The sequence below is a fragment of the Stenella coeruleoalba genome (assembly GCF_951394435.1).
Source record: "Stenella coeruleoalba genome assembly, chromosome: 10".
Lineage (NCBI taxonomy): Eukaryota > Metazoa > Chordata > Mammalia > Artiodactyla > Delphinidae > Stenella > Stenella coeruleoalba.
In genome coordinates, this window is record NC_137156.1 from 67,964,067 (window position 1) to 67,982,112 (window position 18,046).

The 18,046-nt window shown below is 42.2% G+C and overlaps 1 protein-coding gene across 11 annotated transcripts in view; it reads left to right on the top strand.

Annotated features, from left to right (window-relative positions):
* DOCK3 (dedicator of cytokinesis 3) overlaps positions 1–18,046 on the top strand; it is a 408,834-nt gene that overhangs the window by 343,025 nt on the left and 47,763 nt on the right. For 9 of the 11 annotated variants that reach the window (XR_013830244.1, XM_079934759.1, XM_079934758.1 and 6 more), the window contains 8 exons: positions 1,770–1,897; positions 4,288–4,392; positions 6,444–6,542; positions 11,527–11,621; positions 13,297–13,372; positions 13,872–13,972; positions 14,237–14,295; positions 16,336–16,484. Coding sequence is in view for 10 of the 11 variants with exons in the window: in XM_079934759.1 (XP_079790885.1) it covers positions 1,770–1,897; positions 4,288–4,392; positions 6,444–6,542; positions 11,527–11,621; positions 13,297–13,372; positions 13,872–13,972; positions 14,237–14,295; positions 16,336–16,484 (812 nt within the window). In the remaining variant the exon portion in view is untranslated. The remainder of the gene's footprint in view (positions 1–1,769; positions 1,898–4,287; positions 4,393–6,443; positions 6,543–11,526; positions 11,622–13,296; positions 13,373–13,871; positions 13,973–14,236; positions 14,296–16,335; positions 16,485–18,046) is intronic. The other 2 variants (XM_079934760.1, XM_079934762.1) reach the window with 2 other exon arrangements.

Consider the following 18,046-nt stretch of genomic DNA (forward strand, 5'->3'; position numbering starts at 1 on the left):
AAAAAGCCACGACCAAATTTTCACTTGCATCTCACTTTCATTGAATGCCTGAATTGAAGCATCTTCCCTGAAGCAGGAAGACTTTTACCAGTGGTGTCATTAACCAACACATATCCTCAGAGCATATCAGTTTGGTTTCTTCATTAGCAGGTTCCAATAAAAAACTACTATTTTGTCTGCAGGCAGCTGTTGATTGTTACAAATCTTGCTCTGTTGGTATTTTGGTCTACAAAATACAGTATGAACTTCTCTTTTATCCAAGCATCCTTTTAAACATAGAATAGCTGTCATTCCATTTTTTTGAACATATTCTAAGTATTTGACAAGGCAGTCCCCAAAACCTCTTGTATGTCATGTAGTTTGTCTTTTGCTGAAAAAGATTTTCATTCTGAATTTCATCTGGAATACTTAATTATGGTCAAATATGAATAATAAATCCCAAATGCCTTGGCTTGTTTGTGTTACTGGTAGTCTGACCGAATCATGCTGGCCGGGTGTCGTGGTACTTTTATCACACAGTCATTGACTACATTGGAGTGCAAGATACCAGAATCATGTTCACACTTGTATTTCACCTTCTCACCACACCTGTGAAGTCATAGATGGGGGAAATTAAGCCCACAGGAGGAGTCAACCTGCCTAAAATCTTAGAGTGAATTAATAAAAGAGCTTGATTTAGGATTTAGCCTTCTTGAATTTGGAGTTCTAAATATAGTCAGCCCCTGATGAAAATATTATTCAGGTAGCACTGAAGAGAAAAGAAAAGAAAAACATTTTAATGTATGCAGTAGGATTGACAATGAGGTTTAGCTGATTATTGCAGGCTTATGACAAGATAAAAGTCCTGCTTCTATTCCTTTCATTGCTGTGGATACATGTAGCATCCCACAAGCCTGAGGGGAAAAGGAGGCAGGCCTGATGGCTGACGCAAAGTGTGTAACTTATGGGGGTGCAAGTGCCAGGCCGCCATCCAGGGCATTGTGAAGAGGGACCATTTATAATCCATACCAAGTCTGCAAGTTCAATCAGTGTAGTTCAGGGCTTCCCTGGTGATGCAGTGGTTAAGAATCCTCCCGCCAATGCAGGGGACACGGGTTCGAGCCCTGGTCTGGGAAGATCCCGCATGCCGCGGAGCAACTAAGCCCGTGCGCTACAACTACTGAGCCTGCGCTCTAGAGCCCACGAACCACAACTGCTGAGCCCACGTGCCACAGCTACTGAAACCTGTGTGCCTAGAGCCCATGCTCTGCAACAAGAGAAGCCCCCGCAATGAGAAGCCCGTGCACCACAATGAAGAGTAGCCCCTGCTCATTGCAACTAGAGAAAGCCTGCACGCAGCGACGAAGGCCCAACACAGCCAAAAATAAATAAATTTATTTATTTTTTAAAAAAATCAATGTAGTTCATAGAACTGTGTCACTTAAATGGGGTTTTCACTGTAATCTGTGCTTTTAATTTGGAGTCTAGTCAGTAAAGAGATTTCATTTGGAAGCAGTCTCCTAACATTATCCTGAATAACATGCCCTAGATATTTAGGCCTGAAATGAGAAAGAAGGAACAGTAGATAGAAGGATAATGCTGTGCAATGTCTTAAAATGTCCAGGAAGTGGGCTGTTAGGCCCACATAAGGGAAGGGGGTGATTTGCAGCTTGGCTCCAGTCTCAGCCCCACCTACTTTGAGACCAGCTGCATCCCACCTTGCCACTTGCTTCCAAAGGTAGCTGGTTCTCCTCTGAAGGGCTTCTTCACCTTTGTGTTTTCTCTCTCAGAATCCCGTCGCATCCTGCTTCCTGTGGTTCTCCATCACATTCACCTTCACCTGAGGCAGCAGAAAGAGCTGCTAATCTGCTCAGGGATTCTTGGCAGCATCTTCTCCATCGTCAAGACCAGCTCTCTGGTAGTGGCCCTAGACCCACTCCACTCCCCACCCAAAGCTCTGTCCCTCTCTTGTGTTACTTTAGCCAGAGGCAGACCAACAAAGATCACTCTGTACACTTCCCAGTCAGAGAAGCTTTCATCAGTGATGGGGGTGCCCAAGTGAATGGAGGCCTCCCTGTGTGTGCCCAGCAGGCTTCTCAACACAGCAGTCTTGCTATGTTAAAAAATTGTACTGCCATAAATACACCCAGAAACATAGTTTTCTGTAGTACCAAAAAGCCCAATCCTGTGCATGCTCTATTTCTGTCAAAAGGTATTACTTCTGTATTCCTGGGAGTGTTCTAAGGATACTCACGCACAAGCACAGGGAGGCAGGCCCAGGCTGAGAGGCAGCTTGCTCATTCAGACTTTTCTGGCAGCTTCCTGGCAGCTTGATTCCACCCATATGGCATTCCTATACCATGCCAGATGAGAGCAGGGTGTACGAGAGATAAATGTTGTCCACAAGAGTTCTGAGCCTCATGGGATGGTAGGGTTGTACTTTAGGGGTCAGGTTTCAACTACTAGTGCTTTTGCCTATTTTCTTTCTTCTTTATTTTTATTTTTTAGAAGAGATCTGTGGTAGGGAAGGGAGGTAGGAAAGGAGGGAAAACGTATCAGGCATGAATAAGGGTAGGAATTTATTTTAATTATGTTTATTTTATATATTTATGATAATGGAAGAAATGCATATTTCTTTTAGAAAATTTGGAAACTTATAGGAAAATATAAAGAAACTTAAAACAAGAATGAGTTTTAATTATGCTATCTTATTAAGTTGAGGTAAGGTTTTTGGAGAATAAAATTTCAAGTGCATTTAAAATGAATGCCAGTAGCCAAGTGATAGGAACATACGAGGTTAGGTTATCCAGGAAGATAGAGCAGGAGAGGTGCTGAAAAGAAAGAGTGTGCTTGGTTTGAATAGGATACAAGGACTCAATAGGGGGCTCTGGTATCCAGACTTAAAGTACCACCTGGTGGTGGGGGCCCAGCTTGGCAGAGTGACTGTGATGGTTGTAGTGGCCCTTTTGTTTGATCTTGGCTCCAGGCAACGCCTAGCAGCTCTCTTTCCCATCAGGCCTCAGAGAAGCAACATCAGGCACATAAGGTGTACTGGTAACCCAGGGTCAGACTTGGGATGGGAGGCTTACTGCTAAAGAAAAAGAGAAATTGAAGGGGAAAAGAAAGGGTAGGGGAGGAATGGCAGAGGAATGGGAACAGGTAAAAACCTGAAGATGATCTGGTTGTGTTTGTGGGGCTAGAGAGTCAAGTGCAATTAGTTGCTTACAACTACTCAAAGAGCCATCACAGGTTTTAAGAGTGTTATGATCAGTTCAGCAAATGAGAAAGAAGACTTTGGTCCCAAGAGCTGCTCAAATTTTTCATGTGGAATGGGGCTCAGTGTAACTGTATTGAATGGATGGAGGGTGGGTGAAATATAAGCTCCATGAAAGCAGAGATATTACCTTTCCTGTTCACTTCTGTATACTCAGTTCTCAAACAGTGACTGGCACATGGTAAATACTTACTGAATGGTGGGTTGATGGATGGATGGACATTTGGACCAGTAATAATATAAAGAGACTGGAGAAGAGGCAATGGGAATCTCTTTGTGAGATAATGAAAATCAAGTTATAGGGTTTAAGATTGCATGTGAGAGGTCTATAAAAAGATAGCACAGACTCTGCCTAAATTCAGAACCTGGTGACTGGGAAGCAGCCCTTAGTGAGGAGGCGTGCTCCGTTGTTTTTGTGAGGCTGCCTGAAAAAGATGCACTGAGACCAGAGTCCTTCTGGTGGACCAGGGAATGTGAGCAAGAATGCCAAGGAGCTAGAAGTGGCATGTCTGGGCAGCAGTCAGGCCTGGCAAAAATTGAGGTCACTCAAGGAGAAAATGGTTCTCAGAAAGACTGAGATACTTCTGTGTGCATTAGCAATAGTAAAGGTGCTGCCACCACACCCCCTGGTGTGAATTCTTTACCATTTTCTCAAAATGTTAGTCAGCAGTGCTGTGCTTCCTCCTGACTTTCGTAGGAAAATCAAAGAAAACATTTAACTTAGAACCTTCACTTCTGCCCTGTATATTGAAATTAATGTATTTGTCTGAGGTTCAGAACTATAGGTGTCAGAGTGGTGCTGCGTTGGGGTAAGGCCCCAGCCACCAAACCAGTGCAACAGTGGCAGGTGTGCCTCACCTCCTTTCAGAGCCATTGTTCCAGGTTCCTTGATACTGCATACCAGTGAGGCCAGGAGCTCAGTGTTGAGAATTAAGTCAGAAGACCACTCCTGATGTGGCTGACTTAGTAAGTACTGCCAGCTGCACGTCAGCAGGTCTGGCACTAACTGTGTGCTCTCTCGCTGCTCACTCCAGGAGGCAGATGTCATGGAGGAGGTAGAAATGATGGTGGAGAGCCTCTTGGACGTGCTCTTACAGACTCTGCTCACCATCATGAGCAAATCGCACGCTCAGGAGGCGGTAAGAGGGCAGCGGTGCCCGCAGTGCACAGCGGAGATCACTGTTAGTAACTAACATTCAGGTTTTCTTGCTTTCTTTTCTAACCTGGGGTTCCTCCACACCAAACCTCATCTCACCATCACACCACCTTCATCTCAGCTTCCCTTCCTGCCTGGTTGTCAGCATGCTGCCCTTTTTCCTTCTCGAGTCGTACTCCATCTCCACTCTGAAAGCTCTAGGTTCATACTCACAGGAGTCTACTTAGGGGCAGATCCAGTGATGCTTCCTGTCCTGTTTTCCTGCACACCACCTCCATTGGCCTTTGCATTTGAGCCAAGTCATTTTCTATAATGTGGAATAAAGCAGAGACATAGTAAGAGGTTGAAGGTGAAAAATATAGACTATTCCTTTTAGGAGCAGGCTCTTGTAAATGACGTGCATGACAGTTATTTTCTCACGATTTGCTTGTACCTACAAATTAGTCACTTTTGTCCATAGTGTTTGTATCTAAATGTCTAGCATCAGGAAAAATGTGATGAGGTAGAATTGGACTGGCATTACTGAACAATGATATCCTATGATCGAATTAGAAGAGAAACAGACTGGGAAAGCTTCTCAGGTGTGGCAAAGAGACACCCCCCAGGGCCCCCACCCCTATACAGAGTGGACTTCTTAGCCCTGATGTTGGAACATGATAAACAGATTGCTTGGAATCTTCTAGTTGGCAGGTGGAAGACTACAACGATCCCTTTGTAGAAAACCTTCTATGGGAGCAAGCCAAGCTCCAGCATGTTAGGGAGAGCAAAGAGTAGACATGAGTTCTGGAGCATTGGGCTTGGAAGGAATATCTGCTCTCTTAGGAACCCCTATTCAGGACACCCTCACTATAGGTAAAAACATACGCACCCTGCCATGTCCTGGCAGCCCATCCTTCTAACCAGCAATGACACAGTGCTGGCTGTGGGCCAGATTCTGCTTTATGCACTCTACAAATATTAACTCATTAGCAATACTAAAGAAGTGATCTGTTTTATATGGATTTAATGAAGATGATAGCAACAATTTATTGAGCACGGCTTTATGTAGTGAACTGTTTACTTAAATGCTTTATGTACATTAATGCATCTGATCCTCACAACAAATCTATAAATTATGGCTTATGTCCATTTTTTCAGATAAAGCGTTCATGCACCTGTATGTATTTTAAATACATGTGTGTATAATAATTTCATGAGTCTAAAAAGGATCTGAGAGACTAAAAAACTGTTGTCAAATTCCCATGAGTTTAAAAACATTTGAAAACTGCCCAAATGAAGTAATTTTTCCTCCATCCCTTCTAAGGAGGCAACCTTGTAAGAGGAAGCCATGCTCAGCTGCCCTGTGCCAAAAATTTCCATGAGATGAGTCTTTGGAGTCCTTAACGTGGGGTTTTCATCCATGTACCCCAGTTAGAACTTGAAGAAATTTTAAAGACTCATTTTTTTATCTTTAAATTTTTACTTAAAGCCATTAGCTCATCTTCTCATAAAGTTCAGTTTTGACTCTTCTGCTTTCCAGAGAGTTATGTTGATCTACTATGTTCCATCTGCCTGGTCCGGTAATCACATGTAAGCTCTGGGAGGTCCCCAAGGAGATCCTTGTAGAAGGGCTTCTCCAGCCCAGCAGGATAGGCAGAGTCCAGATTCTGTCCAGAGAAGGCTGAGAGCCCTGTTCCCAGTAGCCCCTCCAGACTTCTGTATGGTACCCTGGCAACATATAATGACAAAGGACTGTGAAGCCAAAACTTTCCTAGGAAAAAAGCTAGAATATCTGTCTTACTTGGCAGTACTTCTTTGTTATAGGTTAAGGTTTTTCAATTAGCCCCATGCTGCAGAGGTCTTATTAAAATTCCCAACCCTTCAGGCCCCCCTTAGCTGAAAAGAAAATTCATTTTCAGGGCCAGAGTTGTCCCCTTCCCTTTCATGATCATTGGGGCCATCTCAGACCCTTCCTTCTCTCCTTGCCCTCTGTGGATTGGGGGAACACAGCTCTTGTCATTGGCTTTGCTAAGTGTTTTTTGGGTTGGTCCCCAGGGCGAGTATGTGTCCTGCCTTCTCTCATTGCTCCGCCAGATGTGTGACACCCATTACCAGCACCTCCTGGACAACTTCCAGAGCAAAGATGAGCTCAAGGTAGGCAGAAAAACATTGATCTTTCACCTGGGAAAGGAAGCATGCAGCTAAGACTGCCCAGGAGTCTTTCCCCTGCCAGAAGGTGAGTGCAAGTGGCCAGTGTTGCCAAGGTATAAGATGTACCAGCCTCACTTTACATCTGACTGCATGGCTTCCAGAAGCTGAAAGCCAGCAATATTCCCATAGATCCAGACCCCAGTAACATTGGCAAGTTTTCCCTGACTGATAGCAGCCCCGTGACCATGTGCCTCTTTGAGAGGCTACTCTGGGCCACACTGGTTGTCAGCAAACCAGGACTCTTCCCTTTCTTATGAGCTCAACAGATGATTTGTAGATTGCTCATGAAACAGGCTTCACAAGACCTATCAATGTTCCAGCTGTCTTTTTGCAGAGAGTGATAATCTGATCTATAATTTATATGGAAATGTGAGGAACTCAGAATAGCCAAATGGTCTTGAAAAAGAAAACAAAATTGGAGGATTCACACTTCCCAGTTTCAAAACTTACAACAAAATAACAGTAATCAAGATTGGTACTGGCCTAAAGTTAGACAGATAACAGTGGAATTGGATTGAGAGTCCAGAAATAAACCTTTATATTTACAGTCAATTGATATTCAATAATGGTGCCAAGACAGTTTCAATGAGGAAAGAAGAGTCTTTTCAACAAATTGTGCTGGGACAACTTGATACCTACATGCAGAAGAATGAAATTGTACCCCTACTTCACACCATATAAAAAATTAACTCAGAAGGGATCGTAGACCTATTTGTAAAAGCTAAACTGTAAAACTCTTAGAAGGAAACATAGGAGTATATCTTTAAATCCTTGGGTTTAGCTGTGGTTTCTGAGATTTGACACCAAAAGTAGGAACAACAAAAGATAAAATAGGTAAGTTAGACTTTACCAAAATTAAAAACTTGTGTATTTCAAAGGACACCATCAAGAAAGTTAAAGACAACCCACAAATGAAAGAAAATATTGGCAAAGCATGAATGTAATAAAGGACTTGTATCTCTTATATAAAGAACTCTTACAACTCAACAATAAAAAGACAAATAACCCAATTTAATAATGAGCCAAGGATTTTAATAGACATGTCCCCAAAGAATATATGCAAATGGTCAATACACAGTTGAAGAGATGTTCAACATCATTAGTCATTAGGGAAATGCAGATCAAAACCACAGTAAGATACTGCTTCACTTTCAAAGTGGATATAATTAAAAAGACAAGTATTGGTATTAATTCTAACTTAAACATTTGGTAGAATTCACCAGTGAAGCCATCTGGTCCTGTGCTTTTCTTTGTGTGAAGCTTTTCAGTTATTAATTTGATCTCTTCATTTATGATAGGTCTACTCAAATTTTCTGTTTCTTCTTTAAATGAATTTTAGTAGTTTGTATCTTTCTAAGAATTTGTCCATTTCATCTAGATTATATTATTTGTTGGCATGCATTTGGTCCATAGTAGTCCCTTATAAACCTTTCTAGTTCTGTAACATTAGTAATGATATCCCTTCTTTCATCCCTAATTTTTATTTATTTATTTATTATTTAGTTATTTTTAATTAATTTATTGGCTGCATTGGGTCTTCATTGCTGCAAGCGGGCTTTTTCTAGTTATGGCAAGCAGGGGCTACTCTTCATTGTGGTACGCAGGCTTCTCATTGCAGTGGCTTCTCTTTGTTGCAGAGCACGGGCTCTAGGCGCGCAGGCTTCAGTAATTGCAGCATGCGGGCTCAGTAGTTGTGTTTTGCGGGCTCTAGAGTGTAGGTTCAGTAGTTGTGGTGCACAGGCTTAGTTGCTCCGCGGCATGTGGGATCTTCCTGGACCAGAGTTCGAACCCATGTCCCCTGCATTGGCAGGTGGATTCTTAACCACTGCGCCACCAGGGAAGTCCTATCCTTAATTTTAGTAATTTGAGTCTTCTCTCTCCTTTTTTTTCTTGGTCAGACTAGCTAAAATTTGTCAATTTTGTTATCTTTTCAAAGAACCAGCTTTTGGTTTCATTTTCTCCTCTATTTTCCTCTTCTCTATTTCATTTATTTCTGTTCAACTTTTATTATTCCCTTCCTTCTGCTTACTTTAGTTTGTTCTTCTTTTTCTAGTTTCATAAGGTGTAATGTAGTTTATTGATTTGGGATCTTTCTTCTTTTTAATATAGGCACTACAGCTATAATCTTTAGCTTCATCCCTTAAGTTTTGTTTTGTTTTGTTTTTTCATCCCTTAAGTTTTGATTTGATATGTTTTCCCTTTTATTCATGTCAAAGCTGTTCCTAATTTCCTTGTGGTTCCTTCTTTGGTGCATTGGTTATTTGGGAGTGTACTGTTTCATTCCACATTTAAAAAAATTTTCCTATATTTCCTTCTTGATTCCTTCTTTCCTTATTGATTTCTAACTCCCTTTCATGATGGTTGGAGAGCATGCTGTGTGTGATTTCAGTTCTTTTAAATTTACTGAGGCTTTCTTTATGGTCTAACATGGTCTACCCTAAAGAAGAGAATGCACATGTCCTTCTGTGTGCATTTTAGAAAAATGTGTGTATTCTGCTCTTGTTGGATGGGGTGTTGTATAGATGTCAGTTAGGTCTAGTTAGTATATAGTATTGTTCAAGATTTCTTTTTAAATATTTATTTATTTATTTGGCTACGTCAAGTCTTAGTTGTGACACGCAGGATCTTAGTTGCAGCATGCAGGATCTTTCATTGCGGCATGCGGACTTCTCTATAGTTGCGATGCACAGGCTCTAGAGCGTGTGGGCTCAGTAGTTGCAGCACACGGGCTCTCTAGTTGTGGCACGCGGGCTCCAGAGCACACGGGCTCAGTAGTTGCGGTGCGCAGGCTTTCTAGTTGTGGTGCATGGGCTCTAGAGCACGCAGGCTTAGTTGCCCCGTGGCATGTGAGATCTTAGTTCCCTGACCAGGGATTGAACTCACATCCCCTGCATTGGAAGGCAGATTCTTAACCACTGGACCACCAGGGAAGTCCCATTCAAGATTTCTTTTTCCTTGATGATCTTCTATTTAGTTGTTCTATACATTATTGAAAATGGTACATTAAAGCCTCCAACTGTCATTGTTGAATTGTCTGTTTTTCCTTTCAGTTTTGTTAGGTTTTGCTTCCTGTATTTTGAGGCTCTCTTTTAAGTGCATTTATGTTTATGTCTTCCATATCAACTGACTCCTTTATCACTATAAAATGTTCTTTTTAATCTCTATTAACAATTTTTGTTAAAGTCTATATTGTTTGGTGTTAACATAGCCACACCAGTTTTCTTTTGGGTACTATTTTCATTGTATATATTTGTCTATCCTTTTACATTCAATATATTTGTGTCTTTGAATCTGAAGTATTTATGTATCTTGTAGATAACATACAATTGGATCATGTTCATTTTTTAATCCATTCTTCCTGTCTCTGCCTTTTGATTGGAATGCTTAACCCATTTACATTTGTTGTAATTACCAGTAAGAGGATTTACACCTGCCATTTTGCTATTTGTTTTATATCTGTCTTATGTATGTTTCCATAATTTCCTGTTTCATTTCACATCTTATAATTTCTTTGTTGAAAACTGGACAATTTAAATAATGTAGCAAGTCTGGTAATCAGATTCCCTTCCCCCTGCCCACATCCCCAGGGTTTGTTGTTGTTTCATTTTTGTTGTTGATATTTGTTTGTTTAGTGACTTTCCTGGACTAATTCTTTAATGTCTGCATCTTTTGTTGTGTGCAGCCCCTGAAGTTTTCATTCAGTTAGCTTAATGATAAGCTAATAACTAGACAGAGATTTCCTTAAACACCTTAAATCAATGAGTCTTCCACTTCACTAAGTGTCTCTGTGTGGGGTTGGGGCTCACCTTCAGTGCTTCAGCAGTTTACGTTGCTGCCTTAGCCTTCACTTCTTGCTTGCATAGAGCCTCAAAGTCAGCCAGAGGTGACAGATTAGGCTTCTTAGGTCTTTTCTGGGGATGTGTACAGCCCTGCACACATATGTGGCCTTCTAGATTCCTAGGAATATGTCAGAGCTTTTCAAAGCCCCAAGTGTATGTCTCATTACCCATATTTTTCTTTTAAGTGTTTTGGCCACTCTCTTGTTTGTCCCAATTGATATGATTGCTTCTTGCAGCTGGGATGTTAAATTATTATGGATGATGTTTTCAACAGCTGCAGTACGGATAAGGCTTTTCTCACTTAGTGAACTCTGAGTCCAGTCAATTAAGCCCTCTGAATGGGGCTTTCCCAGGTTGCTGCCTAACAGATCAAACAGTAACAATTCTCTTGGGATGGCACTTTTTGGGGAGCTCCAAAACCATTTTGTCCCTTCTAGTGACTGCTAGGGTGCTGGGTTTTACTACTACCATGGTTCTACAGCTGCTTGTTTTCAAGGATACCCTGAAGATAGGGAGAGAGAGGGGATGGGAATGGGGAAAGTTAAAACACAATAAAGCTCACTTTTCCTACTGAGATTCAACCATTTTTCTTAAGTAACATTTCTTATTGTTGCAAGCCTTTCATTAACCAGTCTTTGTGACTGTTCTCATTGCTTTCATGGAGGAGCATATTTTTGGAGGTACTTACTCTGCTATCCCTAAAGTGCTTCTGTTGTCAATGCGTTCTTAACATCCAGGAAAGCAAGTTCTTACAGTCAAGTGCTCAGGGGTCATGCCCCAAAGATTGAGAACGATGGACTCTGGTGGATATCATTTCTGCTGGACCCCCTGTGCTTTGGTCATTAGGCACTGGGCTGAGTGGGTATAGTGCATCTCTTCTACCCAGTTTGGCACTGACCTATGAGAGTGCCCAGACCTCACTCTCATGCAGCCCTCTAAGAGAAAAGCAGCTCACAAAGGGAACCAGAGTATCACCTACTGGTCCCATACATTTTCATGGTCTAGAGGTCTGGAGAGCCCTGTTGAGGAAATGTCTGCTGCAGTGGTAGAGGTATGGTGTCTCACATCAGATTTTCCTCTTGGACCAGGAATTTCTGCTGAAGATTTTCTGTGTGTTCCGGAACCTGATGAAGATGAGTGTCTTTCCTCGGGACTGGATGGTGATGAGACTTCTCACAAGCAAGTGAGTGTGGAAGGGCCCTGCACCAGCATCCACAGAACTGTTCCCAGACAAAGGAGAGTGTGTATATGTGTGAGAGAAAAAGCAAGTCAGAAATCAAGGTCAAAGCCATGGGGACAGAGAGGAGAGGGCAAATGTGAAAATGTTTGGAGGCACAATCAGCAGGACTTGGCCATTTACCAAAGTTCACGGAGAAGGAATAGTCAAAGATAGTTTAAAACTGGAATCTAAGTGCCTGGCAGACGATGTCATGGTAAGGATAGAAAAGGAACTTTTAAGAATGAGAAATATAATACCCAGAGAAGGGTTCCTCCTTGAGGAGGGCCTGTTCATTGGCCTCTGTTGCTCTGTAATTTCAGGCAGTATCCCAAGGCCTCCTCTTGATTTGATTTGTGTTGTCTGCCAGACAGTGCTTGCCTCCCACAACAAGTGCTAATTACCCACCTGAGACCTGGCTGTGAGGCTCTGTTTGACCACTTCTAATGCTGGCCACAGAATTCACACTCAGGCTGACCCCAAATTGTCTGCCCCATTCATATTTCTACGCTGTGCTTCTAACTGACAAACCAGACAAGTAATGTGGGTGGTAAGGTGCTTGTGGGAGAAGGCCACTTGGCCTCCACTCTCTAGTCTACTGCCTGCTCCCTCTGATCTGCCTTTCATGTTGACCTTATGCAGTGTGGTGAAATTATTTATGTTAGCTATATTACCAAGGTGTCAGCATGGTCTTTCTACTTTGTACCTTTTATAGCACTCTTTTTTCTTTTTTCAAAACTGCAAACATTTTATACAGAACAGAAGAAGGGTTTTAAACAGAGTTGCACAGATATTTCCTTAAATAGTGGATTTTCCATTTGATCCCCTCTTGTTTCTCTTAGCTCTAGTCAGGCCCTCTCCAGCCCATTCTGCAGGAGCAGCCTCTTCCTTCAAAGCTTTTACTTTTCAAATTTGTTTGCTGGTAACTAGTCTCTCTAATGCACTGTTTTTGCCTTGCCCCTCTTCTGCACCAAGGCTTTGGATGTAAGCTCCTTTGCCAGGCATCCAACACCCTCTGTAATCAAACCCTTACCTGCCTGTCCCACCTCACTTTCTCCCTCCCTTGACCTGTGCCCTTGGTTCTAGCAAATCAGCCTCCCATTGCCCCTTAAATGTGCCCAGGTGAAAAGTGAAAGTGATATTCTAGATCAAAGGCTGAAATCAAATGACTTATACATGAAAATAATAGTATATGTTAAAAGTAGAGGTTTAATAACTATAAACCATTATTATCAAGTAAAATAATAGAATGCTACTCTAAGTCCTCTGGTGGTCATAATATATGTTCATTATCCAAGGTCCCCAAAATACTAGAATCACTCTTTGAACTGGAAGAAACCTTGAAGAACCATTAAACCTCACTCCCCTCCTTTTATAGGCAGGGAAACTGGGGCCCAGAGAGAAGTAGTACCAAGGCCAGGTAATGGCAGAGCTAGGTCTAGAACCAACTGGTGGGGCATTTCTCCAAGATGGGTTTTTTGTGGGGTTTGTGCCATCTCTCTCTCTCATTTAAAGTCACATCTTACACGAGAGCTAGTTGTACTCTAGAAGTTTGCACACGGGCCATAGACGGTTGATGCTAAGCCATAGGATGCCATCATTAGTCTTTTAACTCTGCCAACACCTTGTTCCCTTACTGCAGTATTATAGTCACTACAGTCCAGTACCTGTCTTCTGCACTGCACAAGAATTTCACAGAGACAGACTTCGACTTTAAGGTAGGAGCTCCTAAAATCCATCACTGTCTTTGTAATAACCCTAGAAAGCCAGAAACCAAGCTCACTGTTTCGTTTTTGTTTTACTTAAAACAACCATTTTATTTTGCTCACAAGTTTGTAGGTCAGGAATTTGAGAAGGATTCAGCTAGGTGTCTGCTAGGTGGCTGGGGGCTTTCTTAATATGTTCATAGTATCAAACAGTTTCCAAGCTTGCTAGTAATTAGAGTATGACCTAGAAGACCCCTGTTGGAGGTGTTGGGAGCCAGACATCCATGAGTTTGTTTTCTAGTCCAGAATCAACACTACTGGTTTCAGGGAAGTCAAGAAAGCGGGGGGGGGGGGGGGGGGGAGTCCTGTTTGCAAAGATATTTTTTTAAAAATCAAGATCTTAACACTGTAAAATGAATTCTGCGCTACATGCATATATTTAGAATCTCTCCTTGCAAGGTTAAGGACTCAGGCTTTCACATATTTCCTCTTTCTCTCTCTCTCTCTCTAGGTGTGGAATTCTTATTTTAGCCTGGCAGTTCTGTTCATAAATCAGCCAAGCCTTCAGCTAGAAATCATTACTTCCACCAAGAGGAAGAAGATTCTAGATAAGTAAGCCATATGTCTCTTATTCATCTTCCTACCATGTGCCCAGATGGGGTTATGTTTCCATAAGGGGCTTCTTAAGAAGTCCACATGGTTCTCACTGAGGTAGCCTCCCAAGGAGCCAAGTATAAGAATTCAGCTGAGAGCCAAAAAACTTAGTATTTTGGGAAGCTTTAGAAACAGTGCTGAAGTACTGGCCTCCTGGGGTTTGTAGCCCCATCTTCCTGAACCTTCTCCCACTAATAGCTGGTTCCTGTGTTCTATTCCCAGGTATGGGGACATGCGTGTGATGATGGCTTATGAACTGTTCAGCATGTGGCAGAATTTGGGTAGGTCTTTTCTCCATATTTTTCCCTTACACATATTGCATAGCCAAATAAAAAGTGACAAGACTAATTACTTCCCCCAGGTTTTGTGAATGTTAATTCAGACCCAAGAGATCTTTACATATCTTTAACATAACACCTCAGATGGATGGTATAGTGTAGCACATGTGCACAAAGCCCTTGGCAGGGAGAGTTAAGCTGAGAAATAAGACCCCAGTAATACATATGCACAATCCCTTTTTTGAGAACAAAAGTCAAAAGGAAAAAAAGAAGATGAGGCTATAAGACTATAAGGTCCTCTGTGCTCTTCATGTCCCAGTCCAGATGATACAGGCCCACAAGCATAGATCTTGGAGATAGTCAGCACATGAGCAAGGGCAGCTATTCATTTTAAAAAAGATTGAAACACTTCTTGGGTCTCTGGTATTCAGGCATCCAGACGAGGTTCCTGCTGCCAATTGCGTGTAAGAAAGGAATTGCAGCCTCGGTGAGATTGATCTTCATCTCCTTTCTTTACAGCTTCTCTAAGATCCACTGGTTTGGATCTCAGATTGTCAGGTTTTGGTAGAATCCTTGGATTGCCCTGGTGACTAGGTGGGCCATTCTCTGATACTATAGGCTTCTTAGTGGCCTGTCAGGATGATTGAGAAGCTGCTGCTCTTCTTCCTAGTGAAGGCTGCTTTCAACTAAGCTCATGGCTCTGAAGTCTTAGGAATGATGGCCATAAAATCTTATCGTTCTCCATTAACCATCCCAGTCACAGCTCTAGAGGCAGCAGGCAAGGTGCAAGGCATTCCTGCCCACACTAGGGCCTTCCGTCCATGAATGGAGATGCGTTTCCCCAAACCAGCTTTCTAGCTTCAGTACTCTTACTCCCTGCATCCAGCATGGTCCAGGTATAGATTTTAACCCCGAAGATGACTCTGAAATTCCCAGGAACACATGGGACTAGCAACTGTACCATATACCAAGATTGGAATACGCAGAATCTGCCTCAGAGCTAACAGTTGCTCTTTAAATAGGCTTTTAACATGGAAGAAATCAAAAAACATGTCAAACTTGCCTGATAAAGCCATTCCTGCTTCATTGTTTTGGGTGGAAATGACATTTTCTAGTTCTACTTGACCATAACAGTCACTGCACAGGTCCACAGTTTGTCCCCTTAGTCTCTGAAGGACAGAAAGCAGAGCTCTGGAAGATGGTTCACTCGCTTTACCATTACAAAGAAAAGTTCTCCCATGGTCTTCAAGACTGGCCTTGGCTTCTGGGAGCATGCCCCAAATGACAAGCTAATCACAGGAAGAGTCACACCACACACTTCCCATGGAAAGGCCTCATTAAGAAAACTGAGGGATGAGCCAAGCTGGTCTGAATAAATGTAACGCTACCATCAAAAATGCAGTGTGAAGACAAGGGGTGGGGGTTGGAGGGTGCACAGAGAGTCTCTCAGCCAGTCTGTCAGGGTAGGGCTGTGTAGGAGGCTCCTGGTAACTCAGGAGGGGGCCTCTTGGGCACACTTGAGCACAGGCAGTGAAGAGGCCTATGGATTTCAGATCACTAGTGGCTGGACCTGGGACTGAACATCCTTATCACTTAAATGCCCCTGGGCTAGAGGCAGAAACCCCAGGGATAGTGCATTGTGTTTAAGCAGAAATAGATGAATTTTCCTTGCTAAATAAACACTATGAACAGATTATCTGAAACTATTACAGTGTACTCAGAAATCCTATTCTGTCTAGAGTAGTGAACTCTGTTGCTTGACCTCAGAATGATTTTCAGATAGTTTGTAGAACCTCCCAGTAAATTCTTTGGAAAGAATTTGTGCCTGTTGAAAGTTTGTTTTAACTGTACTGGGCCAGTTTAATCCATGAACTCTAAAAAGCCAAGAGAAGCGGGTATCTCAGAAATCTATAGGGGAGAGCTTGCTATGCTCTCAGATGCTTCCAGTGAAGATCAAATCATGTGTTGTGGCCCCACTTGGGAAGCTTCTATGGAAGGAGCAAAGCAAGCATAAACTAATATCTGTTGGGTTTTGCTGTTCAGGTGAACATAAGATCCACTTTATTCCGGGAATGATTGGTCCTTTTCTGGGTGTGACACTGGTCCCACAGCCAGAAGTGCGGAATATCATGATTCCAATCTTTCATGACATGATGGACTGGGAGCAAAGGAAAAATGGCAACTTCAAACAGGTAAGACAACACCTGGCAGTGTTAAGGGTGCTCTCCCCTGGAATGGACCCCTTTTGCCCAGGCACGTGATCCAGATGCCTGGCTATAGTTCCAGCGGAAGTAGGCTGTAACTTGGCCGTCCTGTTCAAGGGTTTCCTTTACTTACTGGCCAGAATTGATTTGTGGATTTTCTTCATGAAGTTAGAGGCCAGAAAAGAATCAGAGGAAAGGAATTGAACATATGTGAAAGGAACTTTCTGATCAAGGAGAGAATGACAGACTGTAACCTCCCAGCTTCATTCAGGATGAGGTCCTGGGAGTGTTGTCTCTTCTCTCTGGAGGTTCCCCAGTGTGTGTGGTCTGGGCATTTCTAAGGCTAGAGCCCAGACCAGATGACTTCTCATAGCCTAGAATTTCACAGACTCCTGCACAGAGGGGTGGGTCCATGAGGTGTAAGCCCTTGGCTTCTGACTGACTTCAGGTTGTCCCTCTGTGCAGTTCTTCTGCCACCCCTAAGGTGGAGGAGATGGCCCCTGCCCTTTTATCTAGAGCTCCAGGGAATAGGATTAGGAACAATAGGTAGAAAACAGTGGTAGAAAAGCCAATTTTAGCTAATAAAAGAAATAATTTGCTAGTAACAAGTTATTTACTGTAAGCTGGCCTGCTTTCAGAGATGGGGAGTTCCTCTTTGCTGGTGGTTCTCAAACAGAAGCTCCCTGTAGGCCTCGAGGAGAAATTTCTACTTTGGCTTGGGGACTATAACCAGTTCCCCACTAAGCTCCCTCCCAACCCTGTGATTCTGGGATGAACCAGTGCTCTTAGAGTGAGTGACTGTAACAGTGAGGAACAGACCAGGCAAACAGTAATTTTTAAATTTACAAAGAGTAAAATTCAGTCTTTGGGACTTACAACTCTGTAAATTTTGGTAAACACATAAAGTCATGTAACCACTACCACAGTCAAGATTTTTTTAATTCCTAAAAATTCCATCTTGCTGCCCCTTTGTAGTCAAACCCTTCCCTTCCCTTTAACCATGGCAGGCATTGATCTATTCTCCTTCACTATGTGTGCCTTTTCCAGAATGTCATGTAAAGGGAATCATGTAGACTGTATGTAGCCTTTTGAGACTGACTTCTTTCACTTAACATAATGCCTTTGAGAGATTTATCCATTTTGTTAAATGTATCAGTTTTTCTATTGCTGAGTAGTATGCCATTGCAGTTTATTCATTCACCATTTGAAAGACATTTGGGTTATTTACACTTTTTGGTGATTATGAATAAAGCTTCTGAAAAACTTTTCTTTACAGGTTTTGTATGAATATATAGACTTCCATTTTTCTTAGGTAAATACCTAGGAGTAGGATTGTTGGATATTGTGGTAAATGTATATTTAACTTTATAAGCTATCAAACTGTTTTCCAAAGTGACTATACCATTTTGAAATCCCTACAGCAGTGTGTGAAAGTTCCAGTTGATCCATATACTCATCAGAATTTGATATTATCTCTTTGTTTATTTTAGCCATTCTAATAGGTGTGTAGTTGTATATCACTGTGGTTTTAATTTTCACTTCCCTAATGA